This window comes from Dendrobium catenatum, unplaced genomic scaffold (genome assembly GCF_001605985.2).
Source record: "Dendrobium catenatum unplaced genomic scaffold, ASM160598v2 fragScaff_scaffold_621, whole genome shotgun sequence".
In the NCBI taxonomy this organism is placed as follows: domain Eukaryota; kingdom Viridiplantae; phylum Streptophyta; class Magnoliopsida; order Asparagales; family Orchidaceae; genus Dendrobium; species Dendrobium catenatum.
The window spans coordinates 186,625-203,163 of record NW_021319083.1 but is presented as its reverse complement, the minus strand read 5'-3'; the positions used below and the strand labels follow the sequence as shown (position 1 = coordinate 203,163).

At 37.1% G+C, this 16,539-nt stretch overlaps 1 protein-coding gene across 4 annotated transcripts in view; it reads right to left on the bottom strand.

The window, feature by feature from the left end:
• Positions 1 to 3,908: 3,908 nt before the first annotated feature.
• LOC110100365 (probable calcium-binding protein CML21) overlaps positions 3,909 to 16,539 on the bottom strand; it is a 35,994-nt gene continuing 23,363 nt past the window's right edge. For 2 of the 4 annotated variants that reach the window (XM_028695065.1, XM_020827821.2), the window contains one exon: positions 3,909 to 4,432. In XM_028695065.1, the coding sequence (XP_028550898.1) occupies positions 4,326 to 4,432 (107 nt within the window). In that variant the 3' untranslated portion in view covers positions 3,909 to 4,325. Of the gene's footprint in view, positions 4,509 to 16,539 lie in introns of all 4 variants that reach the window. The other 2 variants (XR_002303557.2, XM_020827822.2) reach the window with 2 other exon arrangements.

The window sequence follows — 16,539 nt, the reverse complement described above, 5'->3', positions numbered from 1 at the left end:
AGGAAGAAGCTCCTCCTCGACCACCGCCGGAACCTCGCTGGACCACCACCGGAGCCTCGCCGGACCACCATCGGAGCCTCGCCGGACCACCGTCGGAGCCTCGCCGGATAACCGTCGAAGCCTCGCCGGACTACCGCCGAAGTTTCGCCGCACCACCATCTCAAGGCCCGATGTTCAGGCCCGACGTGCTACTGAAGGCCTGACATTCAGACCCAACATTCTGCTCAAGGCCCGACTTTCAGGCCTGACGTCTTCATCTGAGGCCCTCACCTTCATCAGAGGCCCTAACCTTTGCCAGAGGCCCTCACTTTTACCAGCGGCCTTCACCCACTCCAAAGGCCCTTACCTTTGCTAGAGGCCCTTATCTTCATTAGATTATCATCAAAGCCCGTATGCTCCACCAGAACATCACATGAGGCCTTCACATTTGTCAAAGGCCCTCACCATCACATGAGGCCTTCACATTCGTCAAAGGCCCTCACCAACACCTAAGGCCTTCACCTTCACCTGAGGCCCTCACCTTCGCCAGAGGCCCTCATCTTCTCCAAAAGCCCGCTCCTCCGCTAGACTATCACCTGACGTCGTTGCTTTGTCGGAACACCACCTGAGGCCTGGACTTTTGCTGAGCCACTACCTGACGTCCAGAGTTCTACCAAAGTACCGCCCTACTACAACGGTCCTTCTAACCTTCGTCGTCTACTACGGTCCATCTGACCTCCATCACAAGACAACGGTCTTTTAGACCTCAGTCTCCTACCGACTACGGTCCTTCAGGCCTTCGTCGCCTACTACGGTCATTCCGACCTCCATCAACAGACAATGGTCTTTCTGACCCCGGTCTCCTGCCGACTACGGTCCTTCTGACCAGACAAACATGTATATGTAATTCCTACTATGTAATGCAATCTGTATGATGTACATTTGCTACATCAATCCAAGGCCTTCTCCCAAGGAAGAGCCTCATTTGTAACGACTACAAATACTAGTGGATCCATTCAAACTGGGCCAGGCCCCGTGATTTTTCCCCTTTTTAGGGGTTTTCCACGTAAAAAATCTGGTGTCTCTTATGAATGTTTCACCCCCTCTTATCTGTTTGTGTGCTGGATCTTCGTACAATGCTAAGACGTTAAACCATATATTTCTCTATCACCGCGAATACTCCAGGACGCAACAAGTACATTATCTTTTTATGATTGATGTTATCTCAAATTTGTTACCCTTGTTAATGATTATAAAGGATGGATAAATGTTTACTTTAAGAGTGTGGGTGTTGTATCTCACTTCAAATATTTTCACATTTTTTTAAATTATTATACTTTTGAATTCATTCATTAGCATATATCTCTAAGGTGGTTTGTATTGGTGTCTTAGGGAATTTTTGAAAGTAAGGTCATCTTTGATTAATATAGTCATCTTCAAGATTTTTTAATAATTTTATTTTGTTACTTGAATATTTTCAACTCCGCATGCTTGCAAATAAAAGATTATATTCAAATATTAATTTTGCTAGCTACCGTATGAGTGATGAAATTGAGAGAGTATGTATTATTTAATGATTTTTTTTTTTTTTGTATAAGTCATTAAAAACCTAATGTGAATATAAAAAAAAAAAAATATCACTAGTTTTTTTTTACAGTTGTAGGTTCATTCGTGATAATAGGATTTACTGTAAATCATTAAAGACTTAACTATTCAAAAATTTCATATGAGGTTCAAATCTTTTCAGCTCTTGTTCTCACAATTAAGTAGAGTTGCGTGGTTGAGAGCATCATGTATTTATGTCAGTGAATCTAATAATTGAAAGAGAGAATTTACTCGTTTTAAAAAGTGATAGAACATTTTTCAAAAGTTAATTACATGACTCTCAAGGTGGAGTGCAACATTCTCAAACATTAAATTCAAGTTTTAACATATTAATTGGAGCACATGTAGACACATTTGATTTTAAAAAGGGCTGTTCATTTGAAAATAATTGTAGATTTACATGATAATTACACACTTTCAAAATGGGAGAAGCTTGGGCTCATCTTTATTTTTAACCTACACAAATTTTGATATACAACTTTGGATGCTAATGCATTTATTTGACACATATGGGTATTCACATAATATTTTAGGTAATTTGATATGTAGTGCACACTTTGATGTATTTACAAAGCATATTTGCACATGTTATGGTGCATTGCATATTACACTTGCATATTTCTTAGTGCACTTGCATGACACGCTTGCAGTTTCTTGATGCTCTTATGTCATGCACCTACATACTTGTATGATCTTCAATGCACTTACACTGTGCGCTAGCATACGCATCAACACTTACACATATTTCTATGTATTTGAATAATACTTTTACATTTCTTTCTATATGTTTGTATAGTGCATTTTGGGAATACACCGACAAAATTTATATTATGTAATTTAACACAACATACACACCCAATCAAAATGTTCACATGACCCATGAGATGCAACATTATACTACTTTATGTCACTTGAAAAATATTCGTTCACGGGGCGCATTATTCACATACAGGACAATTTATTCGCAGGGGACACACATGCTCCTTAACATGGGCCTCACTTAGGATATGCAAACCATGATGTGCAATATATTGGGCAATTCTATTTTGTTTGAAAATCATGCCAATGAATGCAACTATTTGAGAATGTCTGATATAGTAGTTGTTCATGTGAATGCATTTTCATTGAAATGTGCATGTGACTTTTATTTTAAATTCATTATTGCTCGCATTATATCCTCTTGAACACATTTTGCAAATCTACTTATGAGTATCACAAGTTGTAATCCTTCATGTGGTTTTAAAATAGCATAATTAATCAATATATTATTTGCATTTTATTCATGTGGGCCTAAATAGAAGCTTATTCTAGTTCATTTTCAGTCAAAGTTCAACTCATCGAGTATGTTCTTATTAATGCTAAATATTTAGAAAACTTATTTTAAGTGCAGTTAAAAAGTTGTATGCTCGTAAATAAGCACACAATTTCCTTACAAGTTCCTCATAGGTTTAGTTTGTGTTCGATTATTGCGATACATTTTTCATCTCTTAATCATTTTTTTTTCTTTGTATTCGCTCAATTCTTTCATTTTATTATTTTGTATGCTTGTATACTCCAAATGGTTATGTTATTTAATTATTTTCTAAGCTCTATGCAAATCAGGTTCATTTTGAATTTTAACAGCCTCCTGGAGACTCCCTTGTATAAGGGCGTCTTCAAGAGGGTCAAGTCATTCCCACCACATTTAAAAAAAGTTGCAAGATTGACATCATGAGATAGCACAATCAAGCTTCTATCCTATAATATTAAGAAAATCGTGCATGGGTCTTCATGTACCATTGCAATTTATAATATTTCTCCACCACATTGAAATAACATGCACAAGTACTTAAATTAAAATTCTTTAGCATGCTAAAAAAGCACACAGGTCTTATCCATTATGTCACAAGCATCACGTGCGAGTTTCACCTTCCTCAGCAAGTTCCTGCATGCCTCCTTGGGTCTCTGCCATTGAATGGTAAACTTTGGCTACGAGCAACGAGAATGAAGGAGCAGCAGAGCCAGTGGGAGTGGTTGAGTAAGTGAACAAGGTAATGAAATGGAGGGGGGTCATGCATTGGTAGGGGCAGCATGATATCAAAATAAAAATTTAAAATTATAAATTTATTTCACAATGAATATATTGTATGAATAATTAATCATTCTTTCCATTACACCCATTAAAATGTTGAGTTTTAGAATCCATCATGATTAAATGTTCATTTTTTTCTGAGCGTTTAAAAAATTCATCTGAAATGTTTTATTTTTAAAAATGTGTTTCTAAACAAATCGATTATCCAGAAAACTGTACAGAGATTTAGGCATCAAATCCAACACAGTAAAAATAATAATAAAATCCAACACAGTAACCATAGCAGAATTTATTTTTCAGCTGTTGTGGTCAAGTAAAACAAATAAATGGTGCTAACAAAACAAGCCAAAAGTGTAGATGGATAATTATTCATTTCTTTTATAAAAACAGTTATTTAGAATCTGCAGTACCCAAGGTTATAAAGATTGAAGCAGATGTCTTCAAGGCCTGCAGCAGAACAAAAGGAAGCAACTTGATGATTTCTTTAATTTTCTATTCTGTTCAGATGGAGATACAAATGACAAATCAATTGAACCATACATAGTTTTATAATTCATTGATTGGATTCCTGACTGGTTATTGAAGAGGTTATGCCCATTTCCATGTGTTTTGTGCTTCAAACAAAGGCAAACTTTGCTAAATATTGAGGATAATATGCAAGCGTAGTCATTCATTCTTCTTCCTCTTCTTCAGTGCCGCCAATCCCCAGCCATCTGGTGAAAGCAAAAAGGAACTCTTTGAAGGTGACCATTCCATTCTTATCCCAATCCATCTCATCTGCGGTAAGAGAACATAGGAACATATTGTGTCACGAAAACTCTGCTCTTCAAATTTGAATGACAAGCAATTCAACCTGCGAAAGCGGAAAATACTATGCTGCAAACCTAAAAATGAAATGAAGATAACAGAGACCAAAAAGAATATTCTGCAAGTTTGCGATTGAGGAAGAAAAGAAGCGAAATTTGATGGTGCTCTTAATTCCAGATATTCATTGAGAGGGAGAGAGGAGCCCAAAGCTTATTTCACTTATCTTGCACATCCCAATTCTCTCCAAGAGGAAGTATTCATATTGCATATCCTAATTCTCTCCAAGAGAAAGTATTTATAGAATAACAAAGACTTCTAGTGTGTCACTAAGCACATAATAACAACTTAATCAGGCTAACTAGCGATGAAATGCAAAGACCCATAATGGTCGACTCACTTAATCTAATGTGACTATTATATTTATTACTTAACATATCAACAGCTTTGCAAACAAGAATGTAGATTGAAACAAACTTTTTAGTTGCAATTAGTACATTGAAATCAAAAGGAAGTTTCACCAAACGAATCCCAGATCTTCATTCAACATATGAAGATGAGGAATGGCATTTTAAGCAAACGCAGGTGATCTTAAACAAAAACCCAAAGACAAGTGAAAAAATACACTGGAAGTGGCTTAAGAAATGAAAGAAACAACTGAAATGGCAAACACATAAGAATAATTTATCTGCTATTCAAATTTGAGTTTTGTGTTTGAGTTTGTTTTTGTTTGAGTTTTAGTTTGAGAGCTGTTGTATGTTTTAGTGTAACCATTAGTTTATGATCTTTCTCCTTTTTTTCTTTTTTTTTTTAGTTGATTGCATTTTTAAATTTAATTAATTAAGAAATCAATTAATTAAGAAAAAATTTAATTCAAAACTATGTTATATTGTGGGCTCCGAAAATTCGGCCCCGGCCTCCCCGCCGCGCTTTTCTTTTTATTTGAGCAAGGGAGTTTTAACCGAATAAGTTCCGGGGTAAATTTTGGAAGGCAGATGGGTTTGTAGATAAGACACTACCCAGAGATTTCGCCCTCATTTTGCGAGGACTTTATGATCTGAGTTCTGGTTTCCTATAGGCGCAAGCCCCTATAGTTAATTACCCCTCCCGATAACAAGAGAGACTTTCGATTAAGGCTAGTCGTCAATCTAGATACGTAGAGAATACGTGTATCTGGCATATAGTAGCAGCATAGGTTTTAGGTATTTGAAATTTTTGGAAGTTTGAGAATTTGGAAAATTTTGATATTTAAAACTAAAAATTGCACCATCTTATACTTAAATCGGATGGTGGGGGAATGGATGATAGACCCGATTAAGATCCCATGGTTCCGTCGTCCCGGGCCATCGTGGTCCTGGTCTACTTAGTCAGAGGAGGTAGTCGACCCAACCTGACAGAAAGATCCTTGTCGGCAGCCATGGGTTGCTTCGTCCAAGGGTACCTTGTAGACCTGGGTTGGATGTTTGTCTAAGGGGACAAATTGAATCCACCTAGCTTACAGAGGGCTTTGTGCCCAATCAATCATATTCTATTGATTCATATCTCAAGGATTTAACGTCATTAAGGAGCGTATTAGCTTTGGCCATAACCGCTATCTGTGGTGCCATTTTGGCGCAAAACACTCGGTTCAGAGGGCCCCGGGTCATAACCGTTTACTGCAGTGCCATTTGGCGGCGAACCTGCCGGTTAGAGGACACGTACACGTCCTTACTGGCAAGAGATTGTTTGAGAATGTATCTAATGATATTTCGACTAGACATTTGGCTCTTTGTGAGCTGAGTTTATTTTGAAATATGTCCACCCGACAGACCGTTGTGGAAGGGTGGATGGATTTTGCTTTAAGTGTGTTGATGGATTGATTTCATTTTTAAATATATGGAATTTGGGCTTTTTGTGGAGCTTTGGATTTTGGGGATTTTTGGATTTTTGTGGATATTTGGATAGAGCTTTGGAATATTTGGGATTTTTTTGGAATTTTAGGTGGAGCTTTGGAATATTTGAAATAAAACTTTGGATATTTGGGAGATATTTGAAAATATTTGGGGAACCCCTCCGGTTGAGATCTGCATTCAACACAGCCATCATCGGGGTGTTTGGGGTCATTTTCTCTTTTTGTTGATTGAACCCTGTCAACTCGATCAAGCTATTGATCGAGGATCGGATTTTGTAGGCTTTATGCCCTTGATAGTGAATTCTTATTGTTATAGGTCTTGAAGGCCTAATATGAATGTATTAAGACAAATATGACGGTCGCCACAACCGTATATTTGTTTGACGGTTCGAACCCTGTCGACTCCTATTGATCCGTATAGAAGGATCGGGTTCGAACTAGAATTCACTTAATAACCCGCGCAGCATCCCTAGATGTCACGTGTGTACCAATAAAAAGCTCGTCGGGGCCCATGCGGGTTGAGATTGTACTTTCCCGTTTAGTGTACCTATGTGTATACAATTTATAGTGCACGTGCAGGGGTATTTATTTCAAGACTTTGTTGACGCCTTCTGTCCGCTTACATAGAAGTTGCGGATCCGGTGGCGTTCGTCTTGATGTTGACTCCCCCCTTCTCGTTCACCGGGGGAAGGTCTTTCTTGAAATTTGTGATAATTATCAGGCTCTTTAGTGTAGTAGAATTATTATTTTCGGTGTTTGTGGACACCAGAATTGTTTTCTTCTCAAGTATAGAGCTAAGAAGAGATTTCGGACATCTTTTTTCCTTTTACCAGGGGGTGTCCTCTTTCGTACATCGGATTGCCTTTATACTTGGTGTACTGACAGCACTTTTGATCATCATTGTCATAGGTGATATCTACACTTGTGCTCACAACGGTTCGCTACACTTACAAGGTTCTTACTGTTGTTATCTACAAGTGGCTTGTAGTCATTTGCAGGGGACCGCTGTATCAGCTACGAGTTCCTAGGAGTATTCGTAGGAGAACCTTACTTTTGCAATTGAAACACCTTTCACCAATCTCAGGTGGTCTACTGATTGCATTTTGTAGAGACGGATCATAATTTGATACGGTCTTTTAAAGATGCCCTAGGAAAGTCATTTACACCAAGTACCATATCGGCGATTGTACTTGCTTGCAAGGACGGATCTTCTACTATCAAGTAGTAATGCTGCCTTCTCAATCTACAGGCAATATTGCTAGCATTGGAGGTTTTAATGGTGTATTTGGGGGACATACACATTAAATAACCATTCGTTGTCCTTGTGAGTACATTGCATTTAACTTTGTAGGAGCTATTGTAAGAGTTTGTTGCATTTGTTTGACACTGAACTGTCACTTCTTGTCATTATGTCGCCTGATAGTTCTTGCATCTATAATTTCATATTTGACTTGATTTGAATTTAGTTTCAACTTTGATTTATTTCATTTAACTTGGTCTTTAGGAGTCATTTGAATTTGTTCAAGTTCAAGTCCACAGTCCATGAGCCCTCTGTTCTATTTCATTTGAGTCCCAACTTTTGTTCCTTTTAAGTTCAAACAGGTCCGAGCGTAGCAATATTTCACACGAAATTTCGGCAGCCTCTCGGCGTCTCCCCCGTTTAGGGGAAAACTACGAGAAACTGGGCCTTTCCCACCACACGCAATAAAGGCGTGTATGGTAGGTGTCCTCTAACGAGGACACCGCGGCCGTGATTTTTTGTTCCTCCCACCACGCGCAATAAAGGCGTGTATGGGGTCTTTTGACGGAACCTGTTTAAATGACACAATTGCTTTCCCCCACTCGGGGGTACTTATAAATGCCCTGCCTTGCCGTAGGTGCCGCACCGGGGTCCCATCCCACCACGCGCAATAAAGGCGTGTATAGGCGATTTTCCAGGTGCGCCACGAACCGCCGAAGTAGAGTTTAGGCGATTGCTCGCTTCGTCGTAAGCATCAGACCGACGTCCATCCCACCACGCACATAAAGGCGTGCATATGAGTTTTTTCCGGTCTGCTGCAAACAACGACGCGAGAATCTGAGTTTAGAGAGTTCGTACCTTCGCGGGCTTCGATGGTACCTGTTTAAAAAATGCACAGTTTGCTTTCCCCCGCTCGAGTGTACTTATGAGTGACCCCGCCTCGCGTAGGTGCTGCATCCGGGGTCCTTCCCACCATGTCAATAAAGACATGTATAGGCGGTTTTCCGGTGCGCCACGAACCCGAAGTAGAGCTTAGGCATTCCCGCCTCGTCGTAGGCGTCGGACCGGGGTCCCATCCCACCACGCGCAATAAAGTGTATAGGCAGTTTTCCGGTCCGCCGCACACAACGGAAGCGAGGATCTGAGTTTAGAAAGTTCGTACCTTCACGGGCTTTGACGGTGTTGGCACGTAGATGGCACGTAGATCGAAGCAGCGAGGACAAGCATTTTATGCATGTATATTTAATTAGATGAACATTAGTTAACTATAATTAATAATAATTAAATTTAATTAATTATAATTAACTAAATTAATGATAATTAATATAAAAAATGAAATAATTAATTATGAATAAATTTAATTATTCATGATTAATTAAAAATTATCATTTTCCTTTATTAATTATAATTAAAATAATTAAATTATAATTAATATAATTAATTAAAGTTAATTATCATTAATTAATATTAATATAATTAAATAATAAATACATATATATATATATATATATTATTATATATATATATATAATTATTATAATATATATATATATATATATATATATATATATATATATTTTTTTTTTTTTTTTATTTATGGGATTTGGCTGAGAAGCACATGAAAGGGAGCAAAGTTACCTTCACAGCCTTTGAGTTCCAGTTGTTGTTTCCACTCAAAACATTGTAACTTCCGACCGGGCCGGAAGAAATGTCGTGGAAGGAGCGAATTCGGCCAGCAAAGGAGGAGGCACCGGTTTCTCCCTCTCCCTCTCTCTCTCTGTGTGAGGATCGGGATCAAGCCCTCACAGCCGGCGGAGCTCCTGTTGCTTCTGATCAAAACGTCTTCCGATCCGATAGCAAGGAAGCGTCGTCGAATGACAGCACAGGAGGCAGCGAGTGAAGTCGGACAGGGGAGGCGGGATCGGGCAAAAGGCGGCTACAGGTAAGGGAGGAATCGGGACTTGAGACGTGGAGCAGGCAGTGGAGGATCGGTCGGCCAGAGACAGAGGAGTTCGACGGGGCTCAAGGTGGAGAAGTCGGCACACGGTTTGGAAGAGGAAGAGGTTAGGAACAAAGCTCCTTTCTCTCTCTCTCTCTCTCTCTCTCTCTCTCTCTCTTCAGGCTTGGATTCGGCACAGTGAGACGGGAAAGGAGGGAGGAGGTTGGAGCTGAGGGAGTATCGTGGGAGAGAGCAGTTCGCGTGAGGGGGAAGAGTTTCGGGATAGAGAGTTCGAACGAGGATGGACTGGCTTCATTCGGTCGGCTTTTAAAGATGTCGAAGAGCAGCGATCGAGGCCGGGATTTGAGCAGGAATCGCGGGATGCGACTCAAACGGCGCAGAGCTACAGGATTTTATGGGATTTCTGCACGAATTCGGCCGAATTTTAGGTACGCTTTAAGTCATATTTTTTTTGTCTTTTGGCTGTAATATTGAGGTTAACATATATTTCGATTTAATTAATTAATTCATTAAAGTATTTTCATGGTTATTTAATTAAATTAACAAATTACCATTTAAATTAACTAAAATTACAGCCTTCACATATGAACAACAAATTTAAATAATCTCAAGTACTCTCAAATTATTTTTTAAAACTGCCTCGAATTATTTTTATAAATAACTTAAAAAAAATCACCATCTCTCTCTCTTATTTGATTAATAAAATGCTTTTCATTTTCCTCGAAAATCTAGCAGGCTCTCAACGTCCCCTCCCCGTGAGGCGAGGTTGGGATGACACTTACTTCTCACCCTAATCAAAAATACAACAGCACTTGTCTTGAAATTGGAAGGTACCTATTGCTTAATATTTTATTTATTTATTTTTTATTATATATCATTTTTTTTAAAATACGACAACTTCCTGATTTCCCCTCCCCACAAGAACAGATTGGGATTGCACTTACCATTGTTCTTCTCGCCCGGAACAAAGATACGACGATGCAAGGTCTTCAAATTATAATAATCCCGTCCGGATTAAAGACACATTGACACGGGATCTTCAAATCATAATCCTGCCCGGATTATAGATACAATGGCATAGGTCTTGAAATTAAAATATATGTTTGCTTTATTATTATGAGGATATTACTAGCATAAATCAATTTGGATGGTTGAAGTGGAGGAATGCATCGGGCTTGTTGTGTGATAGAGAATGTTGCAACTTTGAATTCAAGATTCAGTTTGATATAATGTGATTTTTTTATGATAATAAAATATTATTATTATGATTACTATTTCTCCTAACATACATTGGTTAATTCCGCTGCTCCAAAATGCTGAGATGCTAAATCAAAAATATGGCTGGAACAACAGTTAGCACTAGCAACACGATTGAAAGAAGCAACTAGCTCTTTCTTCAAGGCAGTGAGTCTCAAGTCCATAGCACATAACAATTCATTCATTATAAATTTAGGAGTGATAACCTAGGATCTCTTATTTATAGACAAATAATCCCTTTCACATTGCTTCTCTCATTCCCTCTCCCGCAATATATCCCGACAACACTCCTCTTCGCATATAACAAGTTCTTGACAAAAAGCTGTTGACCTCATTTCTGCGCATCTACCCTTGAGCAGGTCTGATTGATTCAATCGAGCCCCATCGAGCCTAATTTGATTCAAATCGGCATTGATTTGGGTTTATTTTTAGGAAATTAACATAATAAAACCCAATTCAACCCAAGTCGATGCGAATTGGTTCAAATATGGCTCAACCCGAACTTAATTTAAACCAAATTGGTCTAATCTAATTCTAACTAAAATCCAATTGGCTTTTCAACCAATTTGAATCCAATTCCAAATTAAGGAAATGATCTGACGAATCCAATTTCACGTGATCTACGTTTCAGCCAAAATCTCATGATTGCAACGATTTTTTAAGATTCAAGCAAATAAGGGCATGCATTGGGCAGAGCAAGTTGTGATTTCGTATAGAGAGAGGAAGGTAGGTTGGAAAGAGGAATTCGATTCTATTCACAAGTCTCCCTCCATCCTCTCTCTTGGTTTTGACGCACACGAAGAGGCCAAAGCCCCTTCCTCTCTAGTCTTCTTCTCATTCGTGTACCCCCCTCTCCATCTCCTCTTGTTCGCACATCCCAGGGAGAAGCAAAGGACTCTACGCCTCCATCTCCCTCTCTCATATGAAGTCAAACCCCCTCCTCCTTTCCTCGGTCTCCAACACATGAGTAGCCCTAGTCGAGCCTATCTGTAGGTCCCGCCGATGCCATCCGAAGTCCAACCTCCCGCCCTTCTCTCACACTAAGCAAGCCGACCCAACCCTCTCTAGTGTTCAAGTAACCTTTCTTCTTCCTCCACATTTCCTCTTCTCCTACCTTCTTCTTCCTCTAGATTTCTTTCCCATTCTTCTTATTCTTCATCCCTTCTACAGATTTTTCCCCTTTCTCCATTTCTTCTCTATTTTCTTCCTATCCTCCTCCATTCTTCCCCACAGATTTTTCCTCTTCCATTTATTCTCCACCTCCTTCTATTTCTTTATTGTTTTAGTTTATTTCTTTACCTACATTTTCTTCTTCTTCTTTCTTTTTCATCCATATCTCCTCCTTCTTCTTCTTCTTTTTCTCCTTCAATCTTTCTTCCCCTTACTTTTATTTCCTGAATATTGCTCTTTTCGAGTGTGAGTATTATACAATATGTGATGCAGTAGGTCAGTGTTCTTTTATTGTCTTATTTAATAGATTCCCCTATCATTTAAGCCCTTTTATTCTTGTTATCCCCTAGTTGTGCTTCTCACATTTTAGGAATGCTTTCCATATGGCTTTGCACCAAGCATCCTATACTTCGAGATTCCACGTGCTTGTATTAAGATTAATGTCATGCATAACATAGAAAATTAAGTTGATGGTGGACATTAACCATCACTATACATGAGTGCATTGATATAATTTTATTTCCTATGGTGATAGCATGACAACTTAGAAATCTTAATAGAACTTTGTCTTTTATGGTGATTGGCATGGCATTAGGGATTAAAACACTTTGTTTATTTGATAATTTTAAAAATCCAAACCATACCGCATTATTTATGATTTAATGTGACTTCATTGGTGACAAAATAGTAGATCCATGTTCATAGTTTACTAAAAAAAAAAAAAATTCTGAACATATTCAATGATTTGAATGCTCGTTTTACATGCATTGGGAATATTTCCATTGGCTATGTTCATCTCATGTGGATTATTCATTTTAAAGAAAGGTATGTTATATGCATTGCGTTCTTACAATTTTTTTATAAGTGATTAAATACTTTGTTGGTTACTTAAGAGTTCCATGTATGAATTCTAAAAGAATCGCTAATGATATAAAGTTGTTGAAAGTGCATTGCAAACTATAGTACCATGAGCACGCGATTCAATTATAAACATATACACATAATGTCATTTGTTCCAAATGTTATGTTTATGTGCCTAACAAAATACATTAGAAGACTTGAATGAAGGTAAACTTACACTAATTCACCTTAATGTCTACATCAAGTTAAAGAAATGAGTGGATATTTAAAGTGTTAGCATATACATTCACACTTAACTTTTGTGTATAACCTTGTTTACCTTGTTAACGGCGATCTTGATGAATGTATTAGCTTGTTGCTAAGATTAAAAGATAAGTCATAGTTATTCTTTGAAGAACATTCGTATATATCTATTTCTCTCAAACGTATAAAGATATTTCATGGGTTATGTTAAACCCTCATTCAAAATACAATGACAATTTTCCTTTAGTTCACAAATTGTATAAATTTGTTAGAAAGTTGCATTGTTTGTTTAAAAATAAACATTCCCATGTTATCGTTGTAAATGTTATATTGGTGTATTCAACAAAAAGATGATTGTATGCTCATTCGGTAGTTATGGTAAGGTGTTTATACGCTTGTATGTATCTCCAATAAATATCGAACTCTTAAAATCAACATTTCCAGTTTTGGTATACATATTTGGACTACATTAAGTTATATCTCATCTAATTCATGCTTCCAAAAGGTCTATGAGCTCGAGTAGAGTAAAGAGCTTGTATTCATGCATGTTGTAAATGAAGATGGTATATGGAACATTCATAAAACTTTGTTCTTTATTTTTTATTCATGCTTGATCAAAGAAATTCTTGTATGGGTATATGTTCAAAGCTATCTTATTAATGGATAGATGTATGTAGGATTGCATAATCAAGACGATTTTATCAATGGGCCCCTTCATTTATGAGTTATCTTCGTTCATCACAAATGAATTTGATGTATTTGTATTGATTATCCAAGCTCATTGGCGAGTTTGAATGTATATGTTAGTTGTAAAAATGCCGACTCAATTCTAAGTTTGTAGCTTTTGTTGAACCTGCATATGCATATGCTTTATGTTGCCATGTCATGTTTATATATTCAATGAAGAATTTACATATTAATTATGGTAGAGAACACTCCATATGAGTACCTTGCAAGTGATAGTTGTCTAATGTTTAACAAAATCACACAATTGATTACTATTCATTGTGTTAATAATAGACACTACTTGGCTTATCATTTCAATTTATTAAAATGACATGTGTAAATTGCTTACATTATAGAATTGAACTTCAACGTTAGGTACACATTCAACGTATAGTAAGATCTATGAGTTTGTTGGAAGATTTTCCAAGCATGTTTGAAACTGTGGTGTGGAGATTTGTATCTATGTTAGCAAGCTTCCATGTATCTCATGTATGTTGCCTTATGTGCAATCACCCTCGCATATGCTAGTATGATTTCGTATGCCTTGTATACATTTTCCTTCTATATTCCGTGATAGCAAACTCTATGTTCCATGCTAGTAAACTCTTATATGATTCTTATGTAGCCTCTTTTCACACTCTATGTTAGAAAACTAATGCATATATTTGATGAATTCGAATATTGAATTGCATATTAATTAAATTTTATCAACTTGCATTTCTTTTTTAATAATATCTACTCACATCCCTGTTTTTATTAATTCACTTCTTTGCTTGTGAGGTACGTCGGGCTTGCATACGCATTGGTTAGCAGGTCATGTCTCCCTGGGGCCTTACGAGAAGGCTCCTAATTTATGTCGGGGGCATACTGATATGCCCCGGCATACCACGGTCAGCTATAATTTTTGCAACCCTATAAAGACCTCTATTGTATGTCAAATGACAACATATTATTACATATATTATGGACTGCTATTTTATTTAGCCGCCTAAATATGCATATGGTATGATGTTTAGTTAATTAGCCATAGCTTAGTGCACTTACGAAGTCCTAGCTTTGTTGGCTGGGACTTGCCCCCTCTGTGAACCTTAGAGACCTCCATAATCACCTAGGCATGTAGTGTAGGCTCACCATTGTGCCATGTGCATCGCTATTTTCCTACACAAAGTGGGCACCATTATGATGGCTTTTTTCTTATTTAGGTCAAACATGGTTTTCATAAACACTTTAAAGGAAAATATACAAAAATGAAATAAAATTTAAGCCTTAATATATCAGGTAGATTCATATGTTAGCTTTATGTCGTATATCTCTTAATAAACAGTGTGTTTAGTTTACTGTTTGAGCCTAGTGTATAACTCATGTTTGTGAAGTTTATTTACTCCAAATAACAACATAAAAACTCATTAAAAGATATGAAACCAACCGATAAAATATATCTAACGAACTCATAATCAAACTTAAAATTTATAATGAACCAACTAAAAAGGATATTCACAAATTGGATAGTCATTGAGTAATAAATATAAAATCTACTAACAACAAGATGAATGTTTGGTAACCTCGGCCTACGAGGCTATTAAGTTAACCCCAAGGGAGATTGAAATAAACCTTCTAACCCTGACTTAACAAGGACAATCATCGCTTAACTCAAATAATCATAAACACGTCACCAACAAACTAAACTTTGTAACCTCTATCATATTCAAATTGAAGAATAAAAATGCATATCAAATTCACAAAATTATAATGATTAAAATGACTAATGAAATGTAGCAAAGTATATAAATTTTTAATACTACCCAATCCATTAATAAAGTTTATAGGTGGACTACCTTGAGTTGTAGGGCTACGTATTCTAAGGAGATTTCGTCCTCATGCCCACTGTGACAATATCATGAACCGATTGACGATAAAATTCAATAAAATCCATAAAAATCATTAAAACCCCTTAACCAACCAACAGCTTCAAAAAATCATAACAAATCAAGTAAAAATTAAAAAAAATGCAAAATTAAATCCTATGAACCCCTAACATAACATGCAAAATCTACATTAATTGAGGCAAAATGATAAAATTGCACCTCACAAACTCTCCAGCACTTAAATATACACTAAAACTTTTAACTCAAAACTATATAAAAAAAAAACTTTAAGCAAATAAATAAACTTATTGGAAGAACAAATGAACTTCAAACTATACCTTAGTGCCATAACCCGTGTCAAATTTATATTTATCTTTACACATTTTCCCCCTAACATGTGAAAAGTATATAAGCTGGACTACTTTGAGCTAAGGGGCTACATGTCCTTAAGAGGTTTTGTCCTTATGCCCACTGTCACAATACCAAGTACCTCATAAGGCAAAATGGTTTAAAGATCTACATAAATTGTCTCCTCTAGAAAAAAAAAATGTAATGCCACCCATAGGAACCCTAAACCGCTTCCTTAACCACCCAAGTATTAAACCTTAGGTAGAACCTATATATAGCTGTAGGTAGTGAGTGTTACATTCTCATGTCAGTTTATAAAACTCACAAACCTTAGACATAACAAGATTAGGATTTTTTGTGGTGAGCAATAAGCCCATCTTAGTGTGTCACATATGCCTTACCTCGAGTCTTAGATTACCAAGGAAGGATTAACCGACCCTTGCTATTTTATAATTCTTCCAGCCTTAGTTAAGTGCATGATTGAGGGTTTTCAATTATTTATAACTTTAGCAAAGGTCA